This window comes from Xiphophorus couchianus, chromosome 9 (genome assembly GCF_001444195.1).
Source record: "Xiphophorus couchianus chromosome 9, X_couchianus-1.0, whole genome shotgun sequence".
In the NCBI taxonomy this organism is placed as follows: Eukaryota; Metazoa; Chordata; class Actinopteri; order Cyprinodontiformes; family Poeciliidae; genus Xiphophorus; species Xiphophorus couchianus.
In genome coordinates, this window is record NC_040236.1 from 29,602,419 (window position 1) to 29,624,873 (window position 22,455).

Sequence of the window (22,455 nt, forward strand, 5' to 3'; positions counted from 1 at the left end):
TAAATAAATAAAATATAGTCATATATGCAAAGTAGATGTGCAATGCATCAAATTATTCTCCAACTTGAGATGTATATCAATAATAAGATGTTGGAGAAACCATTGAAAGGGGCCAGAGAAAATATTTAAAACTTGCAGCATGAAGCAGAAAAGCAGAAAATCCCAAATAGAACAGCGCCTGGTGTTTTCAGCCGCTGCAAGCCACTCACTGTTTGTAGAATCTGTTACATTAAGCTGCACCCTGCAAAAAGAACCATGTATTTTCACAAAGCAGACAGTTCTGCTCTATTGAAAAAGCCCCATGAGAACAATTACCTTGAAGAGACTTGCTGCTGTGTGAGCTGCAGAGAGTAATACCATTTCTAATGTGTTTGCAATCCCTCTGCTGCAGCAGTGGTAAAGCAACCAACACGCTACCCATAGAATTGAAATGCTTGAAAAAAGCCTTTTATGTATCCCTGGATGATAAAGCGGCTCTACCGAAGAGGAATGTAAAGGCAAAATGCCGAATGGATTTAGGGGAAACTGGTGTGTAGCAGCATCTTCTGAAGAGGGGACTGGATGGCACTTAAGTACAGTGTGTCCATTTTATATCTCTGCTATAGGGGATAAGAAATGTCCAAAAGAAGTCGCTACATTCCAAACATACCAAACACTACTCTAGTACACTCCTACCATTTTAATTTTTTGTCACATTGCAGCCTCAAATTTCAGTGCAATTGACTGATATCTATGTGGCAGCGCAACACAAACTGTTATATCGCTGTGAAGTGGGAAGAAAATACCATATTTTCCGGACTATAGAGCGAGATAGCAATCTGCTATTAAGGACGCAGCCTTGAGTCTCCAACGCCAAACCATGGATTCGTTCATGCCGAGCTTATGTGCAGCGGCTCTATTTCCCTCCTGTACTGCCAGATCGATACTCTTCAACTTAAGAACGGCATCTTTTTCTTCATGTTGTTTCCATGATGAGAGGGTATGAGTTTGAAGAAATTTCTCCGTTGTGCCTGCTGCTAGCATGTGCTTGTACTAAATGAAAATGAGCGCTTTCTTCTTTTATTTCCAATTTTGACTTCCAATGACTCATTTCCTGCTAAAGAGTCCCCTGGTGGTTGAAGAAAAATCCACAGAAAAGCTGCATGGTTCAAAGCGCGGGGAAAAAAGTAGCGGCTTGTAGTCCGAAAAACACGATAAATGTATTAAAAAATGTTTTACAAATACAAGTCAGAAAATTGTGGAATAAATATATTTTTTTTAACTTCCTTTAATCAAATATGCCTAAAAAACTAGGACAGTAATTTTCTACAGAAGTCAAAAAAGAGATAAATGGTATTAAGACATTTTCAGATCATTATTTAATTCTTTAATTAACTAATTGATTCATTCATTGATCTTTGCACTCTACTGAAATGTTATGACATGAAATAGGAGGGTTGAAGTCTACCCACCAATAGTATAGACATGACCCAAATTAGCAAGTAGTAAAAACCTAATAACCACTATGTTCTGAGTGTGTAATTTAATCTCAGTATAAATCCAGCTGTTCTGTAAAGGTTAGTTTTGAAATATTAGTAAGGCTAGAAAAACTAGGCAAGGCAGCATTAACCAGAGATTGTGATTGTTTGATAACAGTCATACACTGTATGATGAAGGGCAAGAAGAAAGTTACTGTTGAAATAAAGCCACAAGCATTGTAGGGGTTCTGGTCAGATAACACAAATATCTGATAATTTATCAGGTTTTTATTTATGAGAACTTTAGAAAACCATGCATTTTATTTTCACTTCACAATTAAGTCCCATTTGTTCTGGTCCATATCCTAAAATTTTAATATATTACATTGAAGTTTGTCATGTAAAATAGTGAAATGGCACAAGGCACTGCAGTGTAAGTAAAAACAGCAAGTAAAAATTGAACTATGGTTTCAGAACAATTACTCTGAGTATGCTTTCAGACGGACAACAACTCAAATTCTTTTACAGGAATCCCACCAGCAATAACTCAAAACAGGCTGGAGTGAATGGCCATCAGAGAGGTGAAAGAAGAGGCTACCTTCAGGAATTCAAACATGTTCTGCACAGGTTACGAGCTCTATTAACAATAAGAGCATTATGGGTGTCTAACTGTTAATTTTAGAAAGTTACAGATAATAAACACCAACAGCTCCTACGTGACTTTATAGCTATGTGAGAGAAGGGGATCTATTCCACATGGAGTCCAGAAAAACTATAAATCAAGTTTACAAGCTCACCAACTAAGCTGCACGTGTCTTTGCTGATATGCTACAGGCAGCAGCAGTGAGGCCAAAGCCCACTGGCTTTCCTCTGTAACAGCTGATCGTCATAAGGCAGTGGTAGTCAAGATTCAAGTTTAATGAAAAGAAAGTAAAAACGCTACAGCAAATTATGCTGCTACTGTACAGAAATAGCTTGTTTTTGTCTTCCAGTTGCATTTATACATGGTAAACAAGCTGCAATCCCTTCCTGTACTTTAATCTCTGAGTGTGTGTTTGAACTTATAAGGTGAAAATTTATTTGCAAAGCTACATTTTCTCGGCCTCCAACTCAAACATCAGCACCAGAGCATCATCAAAACAGAAATAGTCCGCATAACCAAGATGCTCACATCGCTGTAAATAAACGCTGATGAATAATTTAATCTGCTGCTCTGCTTTCACATTTTCTCTCTTGCTTCCAGGAAGATCTTCAAAGTCCAGTTTCACTCTTAGGAATGCAATAGCAATAAATCTGAGCTCGATGCACAGCTGTGCCCCAACATATCGATGGCAGACCACAGTAACCAACAAAGCTTGAACTTTTACTATCTTGTAATGTGGGTGAGTTTGAAATCGTTCATTTGATTAACAATTTTATGATACAGGTGTCAATGACCTTTTTAAGTCACAGGGAGGTTTTTTTTCAAAGAGATGTGAAGAAAAAAAACTGTAAATACATTTAGCTTGAAGAATCAGTAAAAGGACAAAGTTACTATTTGGTTAGTCTTGACTTTGACAACCAAGATTATCAGTAGATGCAGAAAATGTTTGCCTAAAGGGTTAAACTGGAGACAAAATGAGTTGAGTAGGAGGAGGCATTAGAAAATAGTGATAAAGAATATACACGCTGGTTACTGAAGCATAAATAATGACCCCGGTACAACTTGGCAGCACTTTTGATATCTAATCTCTAATGTGCAAGCAGAGATCTCGTCATTTTGTTGACTGTGCAACCAAGAGACAAGATGATCTGCTTGATGTGAATTTCAAGAAGTGATTCACCACTGGAACATATACCTTTGAAGTGACCAGTCAGTCTGCCACTAGTATAAATAGTGAGAATTTTTCTACAGAAACATAACCTAGGCATTAACACCATGAAAACTTTAATCGTAAATGGAAATACTGCATTATCACCTCTAATGTAACATTGCATCTATACATAATGAACGAATGAAACAAAATATCTTTGTTTTCCAGTAAAAGTTAGGCATGAATTTTGTCAGAGGACAATGTCAGCTTAAAGTGACATCAAACAAAACTACTCTGCACACAAAAGTCTATAAAACATACATTTAATTTCTATCCTACTGAATAACAGCTAGGTAAATAGCACACTGTATGCTAGGTAGTTAGGTTACTGTTAGACTACCGGTAATCATACAGTTTAGAAAATATAGAAAAAAAGACAAATTATTGACGAGTATTTATGTGTTAGGACAATGGCATTTTTTGACACATTGTGTTTTAGTTACAATTATGGGGTGCTTTCATCCTAAACATAAACTTTAATATAAAAAACAACAATTTAGAGCCTCACCTAAAATCAATTGATGAAAAGTACCACCTACGCAGCTGCACAGCACACTTGTCACTTTTACAACTGCTTCACAGCAAAAGTGTTGAGAAGAACATCTAGAGGTCTCATGTCAGAAACATAAACATACAGGCACACACATATTCAACAAGTCATATCTATTTTCAGATGCAGTCAGTTTGTGAGACCAAGCGATGATTAAAGCATACCACCGAATGCTAACCGCTGCCCTCTGTGGCCTCCCTGAGAAAAGATAGGCTGCCAGACATGAGCAGTGTGTGAACCACCTGATCCCCTGTAAACTGCTTGACCTGACTGAGACCCCAGAAAACAGCTGAGGTCTGAAACTAGTGAAAGACACTGGGAAGTGGATTGAATAGACTTACCACTAGCCTAACATACAGCAACTCCCATCTGTTTTCGTTGCCAAGTTTTCTCTCCCATATTAGGCTTAATTGGACATGTCATGGTTGTGTGTGGGCAATATATTAAAAGTTTTAAAACCCGACTTCAAAACCTAAAGGTCAAAATATCAATGACACTAAGTTGAATCAAAGCAAAGCTAAGATCCTGTTAGCCTAAGCTCACTTCTATCCTTATTTAATGCTCATTTCTGTCAATGTGATAAGTTTTGACTTCAAATTACACATTAAAGGTTATGTTTTAATTAATAGGTTGGGAAACACGATAAATTGTTTGCTGGTCGAAAATGTAAAGAATTATAACTTATTAAAACTATAAATGTGTCTCGTGCTCTTTAACCTAGCTTTCTTTCAGCTAATTTTAGAGATCTGGGCATATAAAGCTGGATTTTTTGTAGGTGTTACATTATCAGTGTGTCAGCTCCTGCTACATGTTCTCCTGTTACTTGATTAGTGATTAAACTACTGGCTGTTAAAACCTCCAGCAGTTAGCACCTAAATAAGTTTAAAAAAGTTAAACAAGAGCAAGTAGCCAACCTAACTTTTGACATGTTCAGTATTTTGCTTGAAATTATATCCTGCACAATATATGGAATCACAATTATCTTCGTAATATTATTTTGTGACATATTGTAATTCCAAAGAGCACATTAGTGGGCTCTAAGTTTCCTTAATCCACAAACTAGAGCAATTTCCAGAATGGCTGAGATGCTGAAATGTATAGATTGCACTGAGAAAATTACATCATGACTGAAAAACAAAAAAACAGTGTCCAAATAATGTTGGTCAAACTTGTTCTCTCTACATTGTACATTTCAGTGAATAAATGCTTTTCAGAAAAATATGCAGCCCCAATAACTAACCCAATTATATGTAAAATAATTACGTGCTAGCAATAATAAGCAATTGTACTGCTATTACAATATACAATATTGTAATATTATATACAATATTTGTATTGTATATACAATACAAAGCTCAAATACATTTTCTTCTATTTTATTGATAAAGTCGTCACAAAATTCCTAAGTTATTCTTCATCACATGCTCAATATATTGTATGTTCTTTGTATAAGGAGGACATAAAAGGGAAGAAAATAAAGTTTAAGGTATTTTCTCACGTATAGCTTTGAAGATGTAAAATCGTTTTGGTTTTTTTTGCCAGGTATTTTCTTTTCAAGTGTTTTATGATCATGTGCAGATTCAAAAATGAGAAATACGAGCAAGAGAGGTAAGTTTTCTTGCTCCCTTGGGGAAAATGCTTTGAAGTTCAAAGATCTATCAGACTCAGCTTCAGTTTGGCACATCTATCACCACCACCTCCATTGTGACTCCCTGCATCACACCTTATTACCTGCCAAAGCTTCTTACACACATCTTTTATCCTGAACAATGTTTTTACCCATTTCAGTCTCATAAAGCTGCAAACCCCTGTTTTTTAGCACTGTGTTAAAATTAACATGTTGCAGCAAAATCATACAGCTAACTGAGAGTGAGCAAGCATTGAATGCATGTCCAGTATGCTGAGCACTTGGTGTGGCTACAGGTGGCTGGTGGCTCTGAGCCAGACAACCGTCCCCACCCCCACTTTCTGTATAACGGGAGGAAAGACAGGTGACCTAGCAGCCTGTGAAGTCTGCAGAGCAAAAACTTCAGAGATAAGTGACTAGTTGTATTGGCTGATAAAGGGGCGGGAGATAGAGAGAAATAGAGAGAGCGCGGATGAAGGGAAGAGACAGCTGCAGCTCTGTAGATTAGAACTGAAAACTGTGCTGTCTTTTTCTGTGCTCAGCTTTTGAACTGTGTTTTCGCCTGCTGGTGTTGATGATTGGCTGAGAAAAAGCTTGGTCGATAGTAGACCGGACCAATTTTAAACTTGCTGCAAAAGGCTTAAATGGGAAATATTTAACCTTATATTGAGTTTTTAAAAAATAAGAACAAGTCTCCAGCACTGGAACTGTTTACAAATCCCTATTTACTTTAGGAAAAAGTAAATTGCATGAACTCATCAAGAGTTAATAGTAAATTTAAAAATATATACCTCTGATGCAAACACTGTTATTTCCCAAAGTCTGCAGTCTGGCACTCTGTCATCCTACCCTGCAGTGTGCAATGCTTCCATTCTTGAAATGAAATTCAACTCATAAAAACGCTGCCATGTTTTATGGCAAGCTTATTCTGCTCAGTGCAGTAAGATGTGATGTACTCTGTTATGACAAATCATGTGATTATCAAACTATATCTAAGCTAGTGACAGGTTTGGGTACCAGGATGATAAACTCCTCTATATACAGTTGAATGCTATGCTGGAGGTTCATTTACACACAACAATAAAACGTCCTGCAGATCTTCTTCCTCATGACACAAAGGATGAAATTTGTGGTCTTCTAGCTGTTTTTGAGGGAAAATTACTCACTCCATCATGGATGCAGGTATGGAGCAGCAGTCCTGTATCGCTGTTAGAGGAGAGGTGAGGTGGGCCGTGTAGGACGCCTCCACCACCTGCTTGTTTCTGTTCACCACATCGAGGTAGCGGTTAAACTTTTCCCGAATCTTCTTGGCCAACTGCAGAGAGGAAACACAAAATGTTAATAAAACTATTTGAAGAGATAGTCATACTTTTAAGGAAATTAACATTTATTTTAGCATTTGCAAATATAAAAACTGCAACTAAGACGGACTAATCAGAAACATTTACAGTTTAGGAAATATCTGTTGTTCCGGATCATTGGCTTTATATTGACCTCTGCTCTAATAAAATAGTTAAATAGGGGTAATAATTGTAATTTTCGGAAAATTTACATTTGTATTGGTATTTGTGATTATAAAGATTGCATCGTATACAGACTAATCATAAATGTTCTTAATTTAGGACATATTGGTCTTTGGAGCTCATATGCTTTATGTTGACCTCTGCCCCTTTCTATGCCCTCAAGATCTAAAACCATTACAAAGAAATTTAAATGGCACTGTTACGTTTTCTTGTATGTAACCAATAGGATGTGGAATGGTATGGATTATTCAAACCTGGACTGAATTATTCTTCCATAATTAAGGATTCTTTAAAACACAGGTTTTAATATGCGACTTGTTTTGTTTTTTGTTAAATGATGTCAATCTTATTCTGTGTTCTCCTCAGCTGGATCTATCTATGGAATTCCAGTCTGTATTAATCCTGGAATCACTCACTTCAGCACACAACACACAAACAATCAAAAACCTATGGGCTGCTTAAACATCCACAAACATTCACATGTATTATTTATTATCAAGGAAGCTGAGTAACATGAAAGATGATTCATGCCTCAGGCTACACAGAGTGTGAAATTTGTCATGGTTAGCAGCAGAAATATGTGATGGGTGGCTAAAGCTCAAGAATACAAACTTGTCGTCATGCTGCTCAGTAATTTAATAAGAAAATCAACCTTGACCAACAAGAGTGAGCCAATAAAAAGGCTGTGCTATTGCAAATACTTGCAAAGATGAAAATTCACACGACACAACCTTAATTTAAATGTACAATCCACAACTATCTTTCATGTGTTGTGCACTTATGTATGCAAAAGATTATCAAGTAGTCATCTTTTTGATACTGCATGTTTTCTCAGAGGCAAAGATATTTCAAAAAGAGGGTGGGGTGGGGGGGAAATTAGCTTTTTCACTGATGTTTTTCCCCCCTGAACCACTTTAAATTATGCAGTGTTTTCTTTAAAAGGACACGTTTTGGGTTGCACATCCCCGTACTCTTTCTGAATGGGGATCCAGATATTTCAGGAATCCAAGAAATATATCTGCAACAGCCTCCTGGGAGGCAACAACAACAAATAGCTCATTATTAATTCCAAAATACATTGAGAAAAAATTTAGAGGTATTAAAAATAAAATCCAAGGTCATTTTTTATGAGCAATTTGATCAGACCCTCTGATTTTCTGTCAACTTTTTCTGACAAAATTTGAGAAATTTTTGTGACAACTCTGACTCTATAACCCCAAAGTATTTTTGTAATATTTTGAACCTTAGCTCTCCTCAGATTCTGCACTAATAGAAGAATATAAACAAAAGAGTTATCTATGGTAGAATCACTTTCTACATCTATCCGAAGTGAACAAACTCCTTTTTCCAAACAAAAGGAGGAAACTGTACAAAAATCTAAAAAAATAAATAATAAAATCGCCTAAATTGATCAAGAAGTAAAACTTGTCTATGTCTCATAATAACTTCAGATTTTGAGTTTTTTTACTACAGTGTCAACAATGCAACAACCTTAAGTTATGGCAGAGATTGTTTGCACCACCTTTGATAGCAACAGTTTCGCTGCTTATTCATTTCCTGCTTTAATATTTTTAAGTTACCTGCTTATAAGAATGTTTTTTTATTTGGATATTTTTCTGGTGTCTCATAGGTGTTATGTTTTGGATCATTATCCTGCTAAAAGACTCAATAATTACCGGTACTCACTTATAATATTCAATAGAAGCCACCAGGTAAAATATTTCTGATGCAGTCCCAATACATCACAGATCCTCCACCATAACTAAACACTAGACGCTGGTTCTGCTCTCGCTGTTGGACCGCTGCTATACGCTTCTGGCAGTAATATTTCACAGACGTAGCACCGCTCAACCTCCACCAGACAGTGAACTCTCACACTGAACATCTGCTTAAAACTCTAGCATACAACTTTAAAAAAAAAGATTTTAGATATATGTTAAAATATGTCTTGTGTCTAAATTAAGTGAATTTATTGCTAGATAATTTTTCCATTTTGCCATATAACATAAAAGCGAAAAATTAACAATTGCCATTTCAGGCAATTGGCAGTGATCGGTGATCCGCAGAGATCAGCCTCAAGGATGATCAGTATCAGAATCGGCAGTGAAAAACTTGATCGGAGCATCTCTAGTTCTGAGAGACTCAATCTTCTCAAAACAGAACCAAATACACAGCCACTAAACACACTGCGGATGGTTTATACCATCCCCAGCTGTATGGAGATTTATAATTAATATTCTGATCAAATGTAGCTCAAGTGACAGAAGGCATGTGTGATGCTACAGAAGCAGATTGGTTGATATCCTGTTTGTGACATGTCTTTGGGTTTAATTGCATATAAAGCAGATAACTTTAGCATCTGCCAATTACTCAAGGCAGATGCTAAAGTTGTGACAAACACAATTTAAGTTCATGTTCTATGTTATTCAGGAATTACTTAATACCACCAATTTTTCTGTTGTTGAGTCTTAGAAAAAATATTTGTTCCGCTTACTTCGCTCCCAAAAGATGTGAGAGCTTCTGGAGCATTTTGTTGTTCCAGAGAAGAAAATAAGAAAAAAAAACCACAAAAAGCTTTATATTAGGTGCATAAACTTATACAAATCATTAACATAGGGTGCTAAAACCAGAAACCAAAACAAGACACTGATGTCCAAATGCCTTCAGCAGGCACAGAAACATCTAATAAGCCTTTCTGAGTACAGATGAAAGCTTATTTCCACAGTAACTGAACCCCCTTTGTTCACATCCCATAATTACTGCTACGTGCAAAAAAGCCTGCGACTGAAACCAGGACCAGGAAATAAAAAAAAAATAGATAAATAAAGAAAAAAAGTGAGTGACCCCAACCCACTGACCGCTTGTACACCTAATCAGCCAGCCGCTATTCCTATTTGGATCTTAATGGGAGCCTGAGGCGCAGCTCGCAATTACTGCCGCTTCTCTACAAGCAACACAGACAGCATGACACGTACACTCATGTTGTCACACAGCAACTTCAAGGTAAAATCCTCCAAAGTGGTAATGTGAATTTCACGGCAATTAGCTAAAGTGAACTTTGCTTTGAATATGGATAAATTGGCCAGAGTTCAGCTGAGGAGGGGATCTCTGGCAGGGGGAGGGAGTGATAGAAGCCCAATTCAAGTTTTAACAGACATGACTTAAAAGAAACCAAACTCTTTTGGTGGTGCAAGTTAGAGCTTAGGTTACAGTCTGCCATGAAGCAGCCAAACCAATCTGCTCTCCTCAGATTAACCAAACTCTCCAGAACACAAGAGCTCTACTCTCCACCATGTGAATCGCTCCACCAGCCTCTCAGGCTTATAAAGCCCACCGGACCAGAATCAGCACTTACTGGAAAGCATGTCAACATTCCATATTATTCCAGAGTCCTCACTTCCTTTTGGCCCAATTTTAGAGTACAAATACCAATGTTTGTAATGATTATGGATTCAATATTTCTACAGCAAGCAAGCTTAAAATATGAAAACTAGAAAAACTGTGGACAGATAGATCTGCAATGTCTAGCAATGTTAAATTAGTCATGTATTGACTTCCTCTTTCCATGGTTTAATATGACACTACAGAAGCCAATTTCTCAAAATAGCTAAAAGAAAATAACTTTTCGCTTAAACTTCCCAATGTAGAGTAAGAGAAATAAAATATTAAAGCGTGACTGGACGAGGAGCCAAGTTTATCTTGCAACCAGATCCAGAGAGAAGGATGGTAGAGAAGGTATGAATAAAATAAATATCCCAAACATCCACGGTTGGGGAGCTATGCTGAAGAATTTAAGGGATTGTATACATATAAATCCTAGCAAGCCAAGTAGCTACATAGATAACTACATAATTATATAGCTAGCTACATAAATAGGTCCTAAAGAGCTAGAACCACATAATACAATCCTCACAAAAACAAAAAATATAAAATGTAATCAAAGCATTTATTTAAAAAAAAAAGAGCTTATACAAAATGACATGAAATAACATAAATCTATTGAATGCAATGCTTTTTTGTAAGAAAAATAAAAGAACAATTCAAATAGAATCTAATTTTTGACATGAAAAGAACCAATCCAATTCTAGCTGTCCTTTTGAATCCTGCTTTTTTCAAAATTTAGGAATGCATTGTAAAACTCTAAAAGTAGTGAAATTTGCTGAATAACATGTAACAAATACAGGTTTTCCCCTAAACCTTTCCAATGAGACTTCCAGAGAGACTGTATTCATCGTTGCCTCTTCTGACCTATGTGCGTGACTCAATCAATCAAGGCTACGGCTTTCTTTGAAGCAACATATGGAAGAACAGACCACAACCGAAACATGAGTCACTCATAAACAATAATCAAAGAAAACGCTGCATTTATGAAGTGAGTAAATAAGATTAATGGAACAAATGCAGTGCATTTCCAAACTCGTTGACTTATCGTGACAAGGATGTATAATTCTGAAATTGGCAACCATAATCAAGGTAATTATTTTTCCATAAACAAACAGCCCTATGCTTTCGACAGTTTTGATGTCATTTAGCCACAGAGTAAACACTTGTCATTTAGCCAGATTACACACTGTTCCCAAACTGCACTAAGTCACAAATAATACTGGTACATAAAATCCTCATTGAGCATATAAGCATTTAAGTTAAGGATGCAATGATCTACTTTTTTCACTTCCAATACCGATACAGGTGTCTGAGGGGTGGTATCGGCTGATACAATACAGAAAAACTGTGCTGAATTGACTTAAAATCTTTCTCTTTTTTTAAAACACTGAGTACTCCACAATTACTTGGTAAGGACAAGTACAACACACTTAAATATACCAACATGTAAAAACATAACTTTAATTTGTTCAGTCAGCGCAACTAGGAGTGTAACAGTCAATGTAAAATGAATACTAAAGAAATTGACACAAAACAGTTTGACTACCAAGGTCAAACAAAAAATGAACCACAACAAATGTTTGAAATGGTTCAGAAAGTGAACTTAGGAATTCTAAATATATTTTAAAATAAATAAAGTGCAACATCGCTCAGAGCACAACGCGCAGAATAAGACCGAATAGATCTACCCTTATGGACCGTGCACATTGTCATCGATACCTGATTAAGTTTTCATTTCTATAAAGGGATTGATACAGATAGGCCTGTCACGATAGCAAATTTTGCTGAGCGATTAATTGTCTCAAAAAATTATTGCGATAAACGATAATATTGTCTGAAGACCATTTTACACTGATTTAATGGAAATGACGTAATAATGCATGTGATTTCCTGCCAAAGATAGATGCACTTTATTTTCAAAAGAATATTTAACACTGGAGCTGATGAACAAAATAAACAAAACAATCAAAAACAAAATGGATTCTCAGTCTCCATTAACAAAAAATGTACTTGATAAAAACTAAACAACATAAAGTAAAAGTGGAAATAAATACTGCATTCAACCAAAAGAGTGCAGATTATGAAGTCTGTATATTATGTTGCCCTTCAGTAATAATTAGATTTAAATAGAGAAGATGGGCACATCGACTACCTGATGCAATAGTTCACACTACATGATTTTTGCTCCTATTTTTCCCCTTATGACAATCTTAAAACGTTGGTCTTTCTAAGATTGTGTGGTGTGTTACGGTAGATCGTCGTTGCCGCTCCGATCTAAATCAGGGGTTTTCCCCACTGGGAGCTTAACGCAGCCTGTTGAATGTGACAGGCAGCCAATCAGAAAGCGCGGATTCTCCTCCGTGTTTTCTGAGGGGAAATTACGTCGGGGAACCCCAAACAGCTGACACGGCGCAACCCGAAGTCCAGCCGGTGGAAACAACATTAATGTTTATTCAACATGCAAAGACTATAGAAATGACAAGGGGAGGAGTTGGAGCGAAATTGCTACCGCAGTTGATAAACCCGGTAACTTTTCAGCTGTTCTTCGTTAACGTGACGTAAATAGGTTATAATGATTTTCATTCGGTCAGGACTTTACGCTGACACTAGCCACATGCATTGCAGGTAGATTGTAGTAAAGCATTGATTAATGTCTGGTTTTAAAATTAGTTCACTGGACTTGCAGCCATTATTTTGTGCCCATTGTTGGACACCACAGGGCAGGAACGAACCGATCGAACCGTTATACCTAGGATTTCTGTCAGCTAATGTGTGGCCTGTCAGGTTTTAAAAATGGGCCGAAATGAGGAAGGGAGGGTCAGTGGAGAGCACCGGAGTTGAGCTTTTTTTCATTCGGTGTCATCAACAGAAAGAGAAAAAGGCCGGAAGAGACGATAATGCCGATAATTGAAATGATGTCGATAGTTTTAATTTATCGTACGATTAATCGATTTATCGTTTATCGCGACAGGCCTAGATACAGATATTAATACTGGATCGGTGCATCTCTAATTAAAGGTATGGCAGAATTTTCTAAGCTGGAAAAAGATCTTCCAACCACATATGGAGATGCAACGAGTACCTAATCCATTTTTATTACCATCGCCTGAGCACAGACAGCATGTGACCCAGTTGCCCTTATAACTATGGTTTTAAGAAGATTAAAGCAAATTTAAAATTCATTCTATGTTCCTCAATGCAAATAACCAGCTTAAATTTAATGATTTGACAGCATATGTCAATGAGCAGGACAGTGAGACAAAGACAGGCACAGAGAGGGAGAGCCTGTGTCATTACAGAGGGACAGATGTCTGCACAGCAGTCTGAATAATGAATTTCCATGAGGACAGCCTCGCTGAAGATGCCAGTGGCTCCTCTTTGTGGATCCTTGTCTGTTTCTCTTCTCTGCTTTCTCCCATCTCAACTGTTTCTCTGCAGATACTCTCCTAATTGAACCTCGCCTTGGCTCAGGGACACAGCCCTTCTGCCTAGAGAGTGAGAACGAGCCAACTATGTCAGAGCTATAATCTGAAGTAGTTGGAGCCAACCTCGGGAGGGTTACGCTGAGAATTTATGGGCACCATTTAGGCTGGCCGCTGAAATACATACTTCAAGTCTCAGACAGGGCAACTTCACTTCTGGAGTCTTCAAAAAAAGATGCCCATTTAAAAAGATAATGAGAAGTGCTTTAACATTTTATTTTGTGATGTTTTAGACTACAAAGCAATGCTTTAAAATCAGTTTCAGCTGCCTCGGGAATACTAAATACCAGCAAGGTGTGAGACATTGTACTCCACTCACATACACACTTCCATGTGCTGACACAGACAGAAACAAACAGAGACACAGTCACCAGAGAAATGCAAACAATCGTCAACCTGTCTGTTCTTGCTGGTGGCTGTTTACCACTGTGGTGTACATTGTCACTTTTCCAAGATCCCTGACGCAGAAAAGCAAACACAAACACACACTTTTACACACCGCGCCTGCACTCAATTATGTTAGATTTGACACAGGGTGCCAGAAAACACAGAGTAGATTTCTTTTTTCACAACAAAATCCAAAATGGGGCACAAAATTTTGACATTTGGATTTGGAGAGAGATAATTTAAGAAAAGCATTTCACTTTAGCAGCAGCTCCTCTGTCTTCCTAACGGTTTGTCCAAAGCTTTGTGCTCTTACCATAACGAGGAGAGGAAAGCGATGGATAGCCAGGGACAGAGGAATAAAAAGAAATAAGTTACCAAACTTCAAAGCCGCAGGGACAGCAGATATTGAATTTTAATAAACCCCCTGGTGTCTGTCTTCAGTGTTGCTGAAGTGAACTCTACATAAGACCACAGACATTTGCCATGGCACATGCATGCACAGACAAGCAGGAGAACGAGCGCACACACACATCGCAGAGGTCTTTGTTACTCACCTGCTGAACTTCTGTCTCTCCGTTTGATGTCTTCTCCGTGTACACGAATGAGTTGAAAATCCTCTGGAGAAAGAGAGAAAGCAGAGACAGTGAGGTTGGACCAGCTAAAGGACTAATTTAATTCAGAGTGACCATCAAGGCTCTGCATTAAGGCAGAGTGTTAGTGGCACATCTCCATCTCTGTGCTGATGAGCTATCGTCATGCTAAAAATTTTAATCCCATGGTTAAAGAGTGAAGTATGTAGCTTCAGAAACACATCTAAGCAACTAATTTTATTTAAGGCCTCCTCCATATTAACGTCAAAACATTATATATAAATTATATTGAACTTGTCCAATCTACATTAATGTTTGTCAAAATATCAATGATGCATCACTCCATCTGTATGCCAATGACCAAGTTGTTTTCCATGCAATATTCTCTGAAATTCAGGAAGGATAAAACTTGACTCTGTTACTGAAACAGATTCATGCACCAGTACTAATTCACATTACTTAGGTGGTCCCTTAAAATTAAATGGTAAAATTAAAAGGTGTCCCTCAGGGCACCATAATTGACCCCACACTTGTCATACAGTTTCTCTGTCTTTAATTAGTCTGCATGTTACATTCATTGCCATTTTTTTCACCTTAAATTTGCTCTAAATGCTGAATAAACAGTTTTACTACAGTTTTTGAATCCATGTGTTGCCATTTTGGGTATTTATACCATTTTTTGTCCATCAATCATAAATATTGTAGAAATGCTGTCAAAAATTGCCAAATCTGCTGTAAAATTTTAATCACTTCTACATTAAATATAAATAATCAATTTCCAGTTCACATTATGATGTGACAGATTTTAACTCCTAATCAAACTGAAATCTGAGTAACCTCTTAATATTAGATATTTATTTAAGTCATATAAACATATTTTCCTAAACTAGACAATGAGTAAATAAAGAAAAATACATTCAATCATGTTGTAAAACACAATATAGATAAATGTTGATTGATTTAATTAAAGGCTAAAAAAACATCACATTAATACCAAATAGAACATTATCAAAATGAAATATTTTACAGCAGATGGTACCATCATCCCTGCACAATGTGCTCCAAATGAAGGTAGTGTGTGTATGTATGTTTTTTTAATAAATCATGTCTTTATTGTAACATGAAAAAAGAGTTGTTACAGCCAGAATATATCAATAATTATCACCAATGTCTATATAAATTTTTATGTTTTAACAATATTGTTCGAAATGCATTTGGATAATGTCAAGATTACAGTTTCTGAAATTAAAGAGTCGACATCATACTACCTGGAGACTTTTTTATCAGTCATATTGAAGTATTATAAGTATAAGTCCGTTCGAGGTTAGGTTTTGCTCATATATCTTAGGTTTAAGCAGATGTTGTAAAAATGAGGTCGTGTGTCAATAAATTAGCAAGGCAAAAGAAACTCTTACTAGATGAACTCTGAATATTTTTGAAGAAAGTTCATAAAATGAATTGTTGGTTGGTGAAAATTCAATAATTAGAGATTGTCATTTTTGAAAATAACACATGCCAACTAATAGTCTTTGATAACAATAATTATGGATGCCAAGTAAACTGGCAGCAGAAGCTATTAATGAGCTTGCCTTTCCAGATGGATACAGAGGAAAGTCGGAGGTAAAATAGTTCCCTCAACTGACCAACTGTTAGCAGAATAATGAGTCCAGTTGCCGGAAACAGTCCGTGTGATCATTTTGTCCAACGTAACTTACATTTACTGATATTACAGCCACTGATTAGGAAATTTATTATCATTTAGATTACTGGATTCTTAGATGTTCCATTAAGTTATGGTAAGCGTATCAGTCCCAACAATAATGTAGCTTTACTGAACATTTGTAAGTGGAAATGCACCAATCAATTGCTGAAGGTCGGAATCGTCTGATTTTAATCCAATCTGACCTGTGATCAGTAGGTCAAATACAGAAGAATCTTTGTTGTAAATAAAGAGTAAGAACACCCACCATTTTCAGTCCATAAACACCTCATTCAACATCTATTTTGAAGCACTTCTTGACTTTAAAGAAAATTAAGCACATTGGGGACATAACGCTTTGATGCACAAATGGGGATTAACATTGTGAGTCCTTCATTTTCTTTTAGATATAGAACTCCTACTTCAAGTAAAGCACCTGAAGCACATTGCTTAAAATGACAAAAAAAAACCTTTATCAGTCAAAATACAAAACCTGACAGGTGAATCATGTTTGTGATCTGGATCTCTTTAAGCGTGTATTTGAGACCATCTGTTAAGTCCATATACAGCAACAAATCTACAGAACAATAACTGAAAAACAAAAGAATAAACGTTTTAAAATCTTAGATTTCAACTTGAATGAAATTCTGAAGTGGGACCTTCAGAGAACGCCACAAAAACAAATTTCCTGAAACCTCAATGAGCTAAAGCAACATAGCAAGAAATAGGGAGGCAACATTTCTACACAGCATAGTGAGAAACTGATGGATGTAACGCAGAAATAAACTACTTTAAGTTATAACAGCTAAATGTAGTTCAAAAAACTACCAATTTCCATACGGCTGTAATAACAGTCATTAAAGCATTTCTTCCAGATGATGTTGCTTATGATATTTGAGCTGCTTAAAATCAGCTCAAATATTTGCTCCAGAAAAAAACTTGAAATTATATAAAATTGGGGAAAAAAACATTTAAAATAAGCAAAAAACTAGATAAAGATATTTTTTTTGCACAAACTGGACCAATTTTAAAAATAATAATACTAAAAAGGTAAGCAATAACCTCAACTAAATGCTAAAACCCCCAATTATTGCGACATCATAGCCCTTTCCTTAAGTTCGCTGGTTGACATCGAAAATGTGTCACCTCAGTGTCGTCCAGCTTCAGCACAGATCGACTGTTTTCTTTAGCTGGGCTCACAGGGTGATGTTACATTTCCACATTTACCTTGCAGGCTGAGGCGTTTTAGAAGCCCCTGATGTATACTAAGTGAGCAGGAAGCAGGAACGGAGCATTCAGACATGGAGAAAATGAGTCCTGGTGTGACCTTACAGCTCAGAAAGCACCAGAGCCGTCTGGTAAATGTGCACCTGCTGTGACACATAAACATACAATAACAATCATGCTTTCCTTCAAATGGACTCTAATGCACAGCTATGTACACAGTTTTCTCAAGCCCAGGCAGTAGCACTCTGTGGAAGCTACAAACAGAGGAAAAACTAACGTTTGTGTTGTGGCAGCAGGTAGGCAGGTGGTTCACTCGAGGCTGAACCATCACACACAAAGCCCTAAATTGTCTGGTTTCTACTTTGCAGCCATTTCCTGCTGTCTGTCTACACCTTTTGTAGACACATTCCAGAGGGCCAGCAACAACTTCAAATGCACCGCAGAACCACCTAACCTGGAGCGCCTTTAAATCTCAACTGCTCTGGAGATTTTTTGTGATGTGATACTGAAATGGTTTTCAGTAGAAAATATGATGCACAACATGCAGACATATAGAAACATCATGGAAAATAAAAAAAAGAAGAGAAAAACTTTCAGATCATGGTCCATGACTGTCTTTTTTACACTATTTCCAATTTCCGTCTGTTAAATTTTCCAGCACGCAAATGAAAAACACAACACTGATGAATAACTAGGGACGTTTTAAAAGCTAAACAATCGAGTAATAACAGGGTGTAGCTAAACCACTGAATTACCAGTGAGCGTGTATGATAATGTAGAGGCATTCAGTATTTAGATTTGAGAAATAATAAACTAACTTATAAACTAATTCAAATATATTGACAGATTATTTGACCAGGACTAATAATCATTACTTAAAGTTGCAATGTCAAAGTGTCCACAAAATGTCTCCAGAATATTTTTTTTATAAAAACAACTGTGCAAATGAATTTCAATTATCACACAAGTAATTTAGCTAAACTAAATGATTTAGAGTACATGATAATGTGGACATGGAGTTCTTCCACTCCCTCAGTTTTACAACAATAACTTTAATAGACACAAAAACACAAAGTGTAATTGTTTTTACATCGGCGGTCAAACAGAACTTCAAGATGTCGGCGTTCAATATTATTTGCTAATTACAATAAAGGGTAGATATTTTTATTGTATATATTTTTTTTTAATTCACTGAAAACTCACAAATTTAGCAGTAAATTTAATTTGCATCATAAAAGTCCCCACAATCTCAACAGCTTTGTCTAAAACAATATCCTCAGTCCATTTCATTCAGTATTTAACTGCTATTAAGAGCACAAATACAAACTAGTTAGTATGTTAGTCTCCCAAACATACTACAAACCGATGATCTGACTATTTGTCATCTTTACTATCACCGTTTTTTTGTGCAATCATTTCAGGACACCAAGTTAATATCATGCTTCATCATGTTTTATTCACACACAGGTAAAACCATATTTCACTACAGAGTTATTTGCAAGGATTAAAATCCAGCAGAACTGCCACAGCATAGCAGGAATTATGTGTTTTTAAACTTTACACAAACTTCAGAAGAGGGGAAAATTGAGGAAAGAGCTCTAAATTCTTTCATGCACTCAGCAAACTTTAAGAAAAACGCAGTGAGAAAACTCCTGTTGTTGATTAGCCACAGGTTAGCTGCCTTTGCCCCATCGCCTCGAGTGTTTGTTGTTGGAGCTGTTTTGTGGTTTTCACAGCTACAGAGCAGTCAGCGAGGAATGCTCGCCTCTGAAACCTGAGAGGCCCGGGGCTGTCTGAGCCACTGGGGCCCCGTGGGCTACCGTGACCCGTAATCAAACAAGGACAACAAAAACTGTGGTGTCAGAGCATATTCAAACTTTTCTGTGCAAAACACTGCCAAGCATTTCTGGGAAAGTGGAAGCTCCTCTGTCTTTGTGAAGGTCTTCACACCAGTTGAGCCCTTCCATACTGCATCAAGTTCTGCAAACTTCTTTGTATTCAATTGATATTTCATGTTATATACCAGCCCATAATTATAAAGTGAAACAAAAATGAAATATGGTTTTCTTATATTTAAAAAAAAAATCTGAAAAGTACATCATGCATTTCTGTGACTTTGTAGAACCATCTTTCATTGTAATTAAACTAGCAAATGTTTTGGATTTTGCACATTAATTCTCAGCAAAATTGCTCAGCTTCAGTCAGACTGGATAGAGAATATCACAGAAAAACTATTGTTTGATCTTGTTGCAGATTCCCATGAATATGTTTTCATCTAAATCACAAAGTCTGAAGTCATTTACAACCCTAAACCAGATTTTTTCTGGGTATGCACTTCACATCTTTCTCCCCCTGCCCTGAAAACTTATGATGCTGTCAAAGAATGATTGATACTGAGATAAAATTGCACACATGTGTTTGGTGGTTTACAGATATATTTGGGGGAATCAGAGTAAAGGGATCTGAAGACATGTTGATTTTTGGGAACTGTAAACCTTTTTTTCTTCCCCTACACAATCATGCACTACTTTGTGCTGGTCATATACAATCCCAATAAAATTCAGATTCAGTCTTTCCGCTTATTGCTAAATCAGTGATTGTATTCAAATATGTTGACAGTAAGGTCAACATATTTGTTGTTCTCGTGAAATAAGTAATTTGAAAATCAATTTGGGGAAACATAGTTGTTTTTGCAGATGTGCAACAAAATCAGTTGGCAACAGGACCATAATAATGAGAACACCATAGGTCTCCAAGAATGTCATAGTTTGGCCTCTAAAGCCAAGTTAAAAGGAGAGTCTTAAAGAGTGAGCTTAAAAGCTTCCCTGATCTAAAGTGGGCAGCTTTCTGATAACTAAGCTCCAAAGCAATGCATTCAAACATTGATCACAGAGAACGGGCCTTTTTTGTCTCATTAGGCCAGTTTTAAATCCATCCAGCTTGAGGTTAATCCTAGCCACAGCTGAATTGTTTGCAGGAATGGCTCACCTTTAAAGAAAATTCATCCCATGAGTTAAACCAAAAACCAGCATCTGTAGTTCCCAAAACCTGGGTTGTGCTTGTTGTCAAGACAGCAACATATTAATTAATTTATTTACCACTTCAGCTCATCTAGTCCATTTTGTTTGATGTAAGACTTTGGAACGGTGTAAACTGATGATACAGTCACCAGTTTAATTTGTCGAGGTTGAGGAAAAAAAAATAAAAAAATCAGGGTTATAGTTTTTCATATAGTTTTTATTTACTTATTTGTGCTGCCAGATCAAAGTGTTATCTTTGATCTGGTTAGCAGATCCGGCTATCTGCTTATTAGCACTGGTCGACATGTTCCAGTGCAATCTGGGACACCTTCATGAAGGTGATAAATCATTAGCTAATGGCAACTTTTTATGCTATTACTTTGTATTCTTCTCTGTTGGCGTACATTGGTCATTATATAATACAGGTTTTAGAAGACAGGTTTTAAAAAGCTACAGGTTCAATAGTGCTAAATTGTCCCAAAAGTTTTAAATTATTTTATAGGATTCAACAATAAGTGGGAGTTTGTCAAGTTTGTGGTAAAATTGTTAAAAATGTAGTATAAAGGACTTTTTGCAGCATAAATTTGACCTTTGAAATTTTCTATAAAGTAATATTAAAATCTCGCCTGGTTCTTGTGAATTCAGTATTGTGTGCTGACTTGTGAGTTTTATGTATGGTTACACCCCCTAGTCAATAGGGGAAAGTTACTGGTTTCAAGCTTTAAGGTTTTTCAAAAGTTCCAAAACATTCATGTCATACCAGAGATGCCAGAGAAAGTATGAGTGAGAAACCTTTTCTCTGATAGTAGAGCACAGACAGATAAGCACATGACTTCCTCCTCCCTAAACCTGTTTATGCAAACAATGAATTGGCTGGCTGGAAAAAAAAAAGAAAAGAAAAAACAACACATAGTCAGCATACTTATTTTCTATTTACAAGTCAGACAAATGCATCTGTTTGGAAAAAACCTCAGTCACAAAAAAAGGCTGTCATGGTGTGGAAACGGAAGGAGCGTCTCTTTTCAAGTCAAACACTGTTTCAACATAAACAGTTAGTAAGCTATGAGTGGTGTGTGTGTATTCAAGAAGCCACCTGCAGGCTGCGAACATGACTGTTGGGCCGGACTAATTCACCGCTTATAACCAGCGAGATATTTATAACTATACGAAACAGCAACATTTATATTATGCACAATGACGACTGGATAAATCTTATTCTGTATTTTTAGACTTTCGTATCAAAAGAACACTGTATAAACCAAATCTCTAACTGTAATAATTATTGCAACAGAAGGAATAATTCTACATTACACATTTTAATTTTAAATCTTGTATAAATACTTTAGAAGAATTATATTTTTACTTAAGGTTATACTACAAGAACATAAACTATGCCACGGCTAACAGTAGTGCACTCACACTACAATCTACAAAGAAATACATGACAATATTGGGGGGTGAGGGGGGGAACAGAAGCAGAGATCAGGCAGATTTAAAAGTACACCTATTAACTCTTAAGTCGCCAGTCAGCCGGTTCTGCACACCACCCTCCTACACCAGCACACCCACACACTAATCCTGTCTCCAGGGCTTCACTGGGTCAAAGTTCATCTATGAACCAAAAAGCATGGCTTAGGTGTGGCTGAATTTACGCAC

The 22,455-nt window shown here is 36.7% G+C and overlaps 1 protein-coding gene across 1 annotated transcript in view; it reads right to left on the reverse strand.

The window, feature by feature from the left end:
* The window catches only part of cachd1 (cache domain containing 1), a 79,357-nt gene that overhangs the window by 34,145 nt on the left and 22,757 nt on the right, over positions 1 to 22,455 (reverse strand). Inside the window, exons 2-3 of the mRNA XM_028027609.1 lie at positions 14,818 to 14,880; positions 6,654 to 6,802 (exon numbers count right to left, since the gene is read on the reverse strand). Of these exons, the coding sequence (XP_027883410.1) occupies positions 6,654 to 6,802; positions 14,818 to 14,880 (212 nt within the window). The remainder of the gene's footprint in view (positions 1 to 6,653; positions 6,803 to 14,817; positions 14,881 to 22,455) is intronic.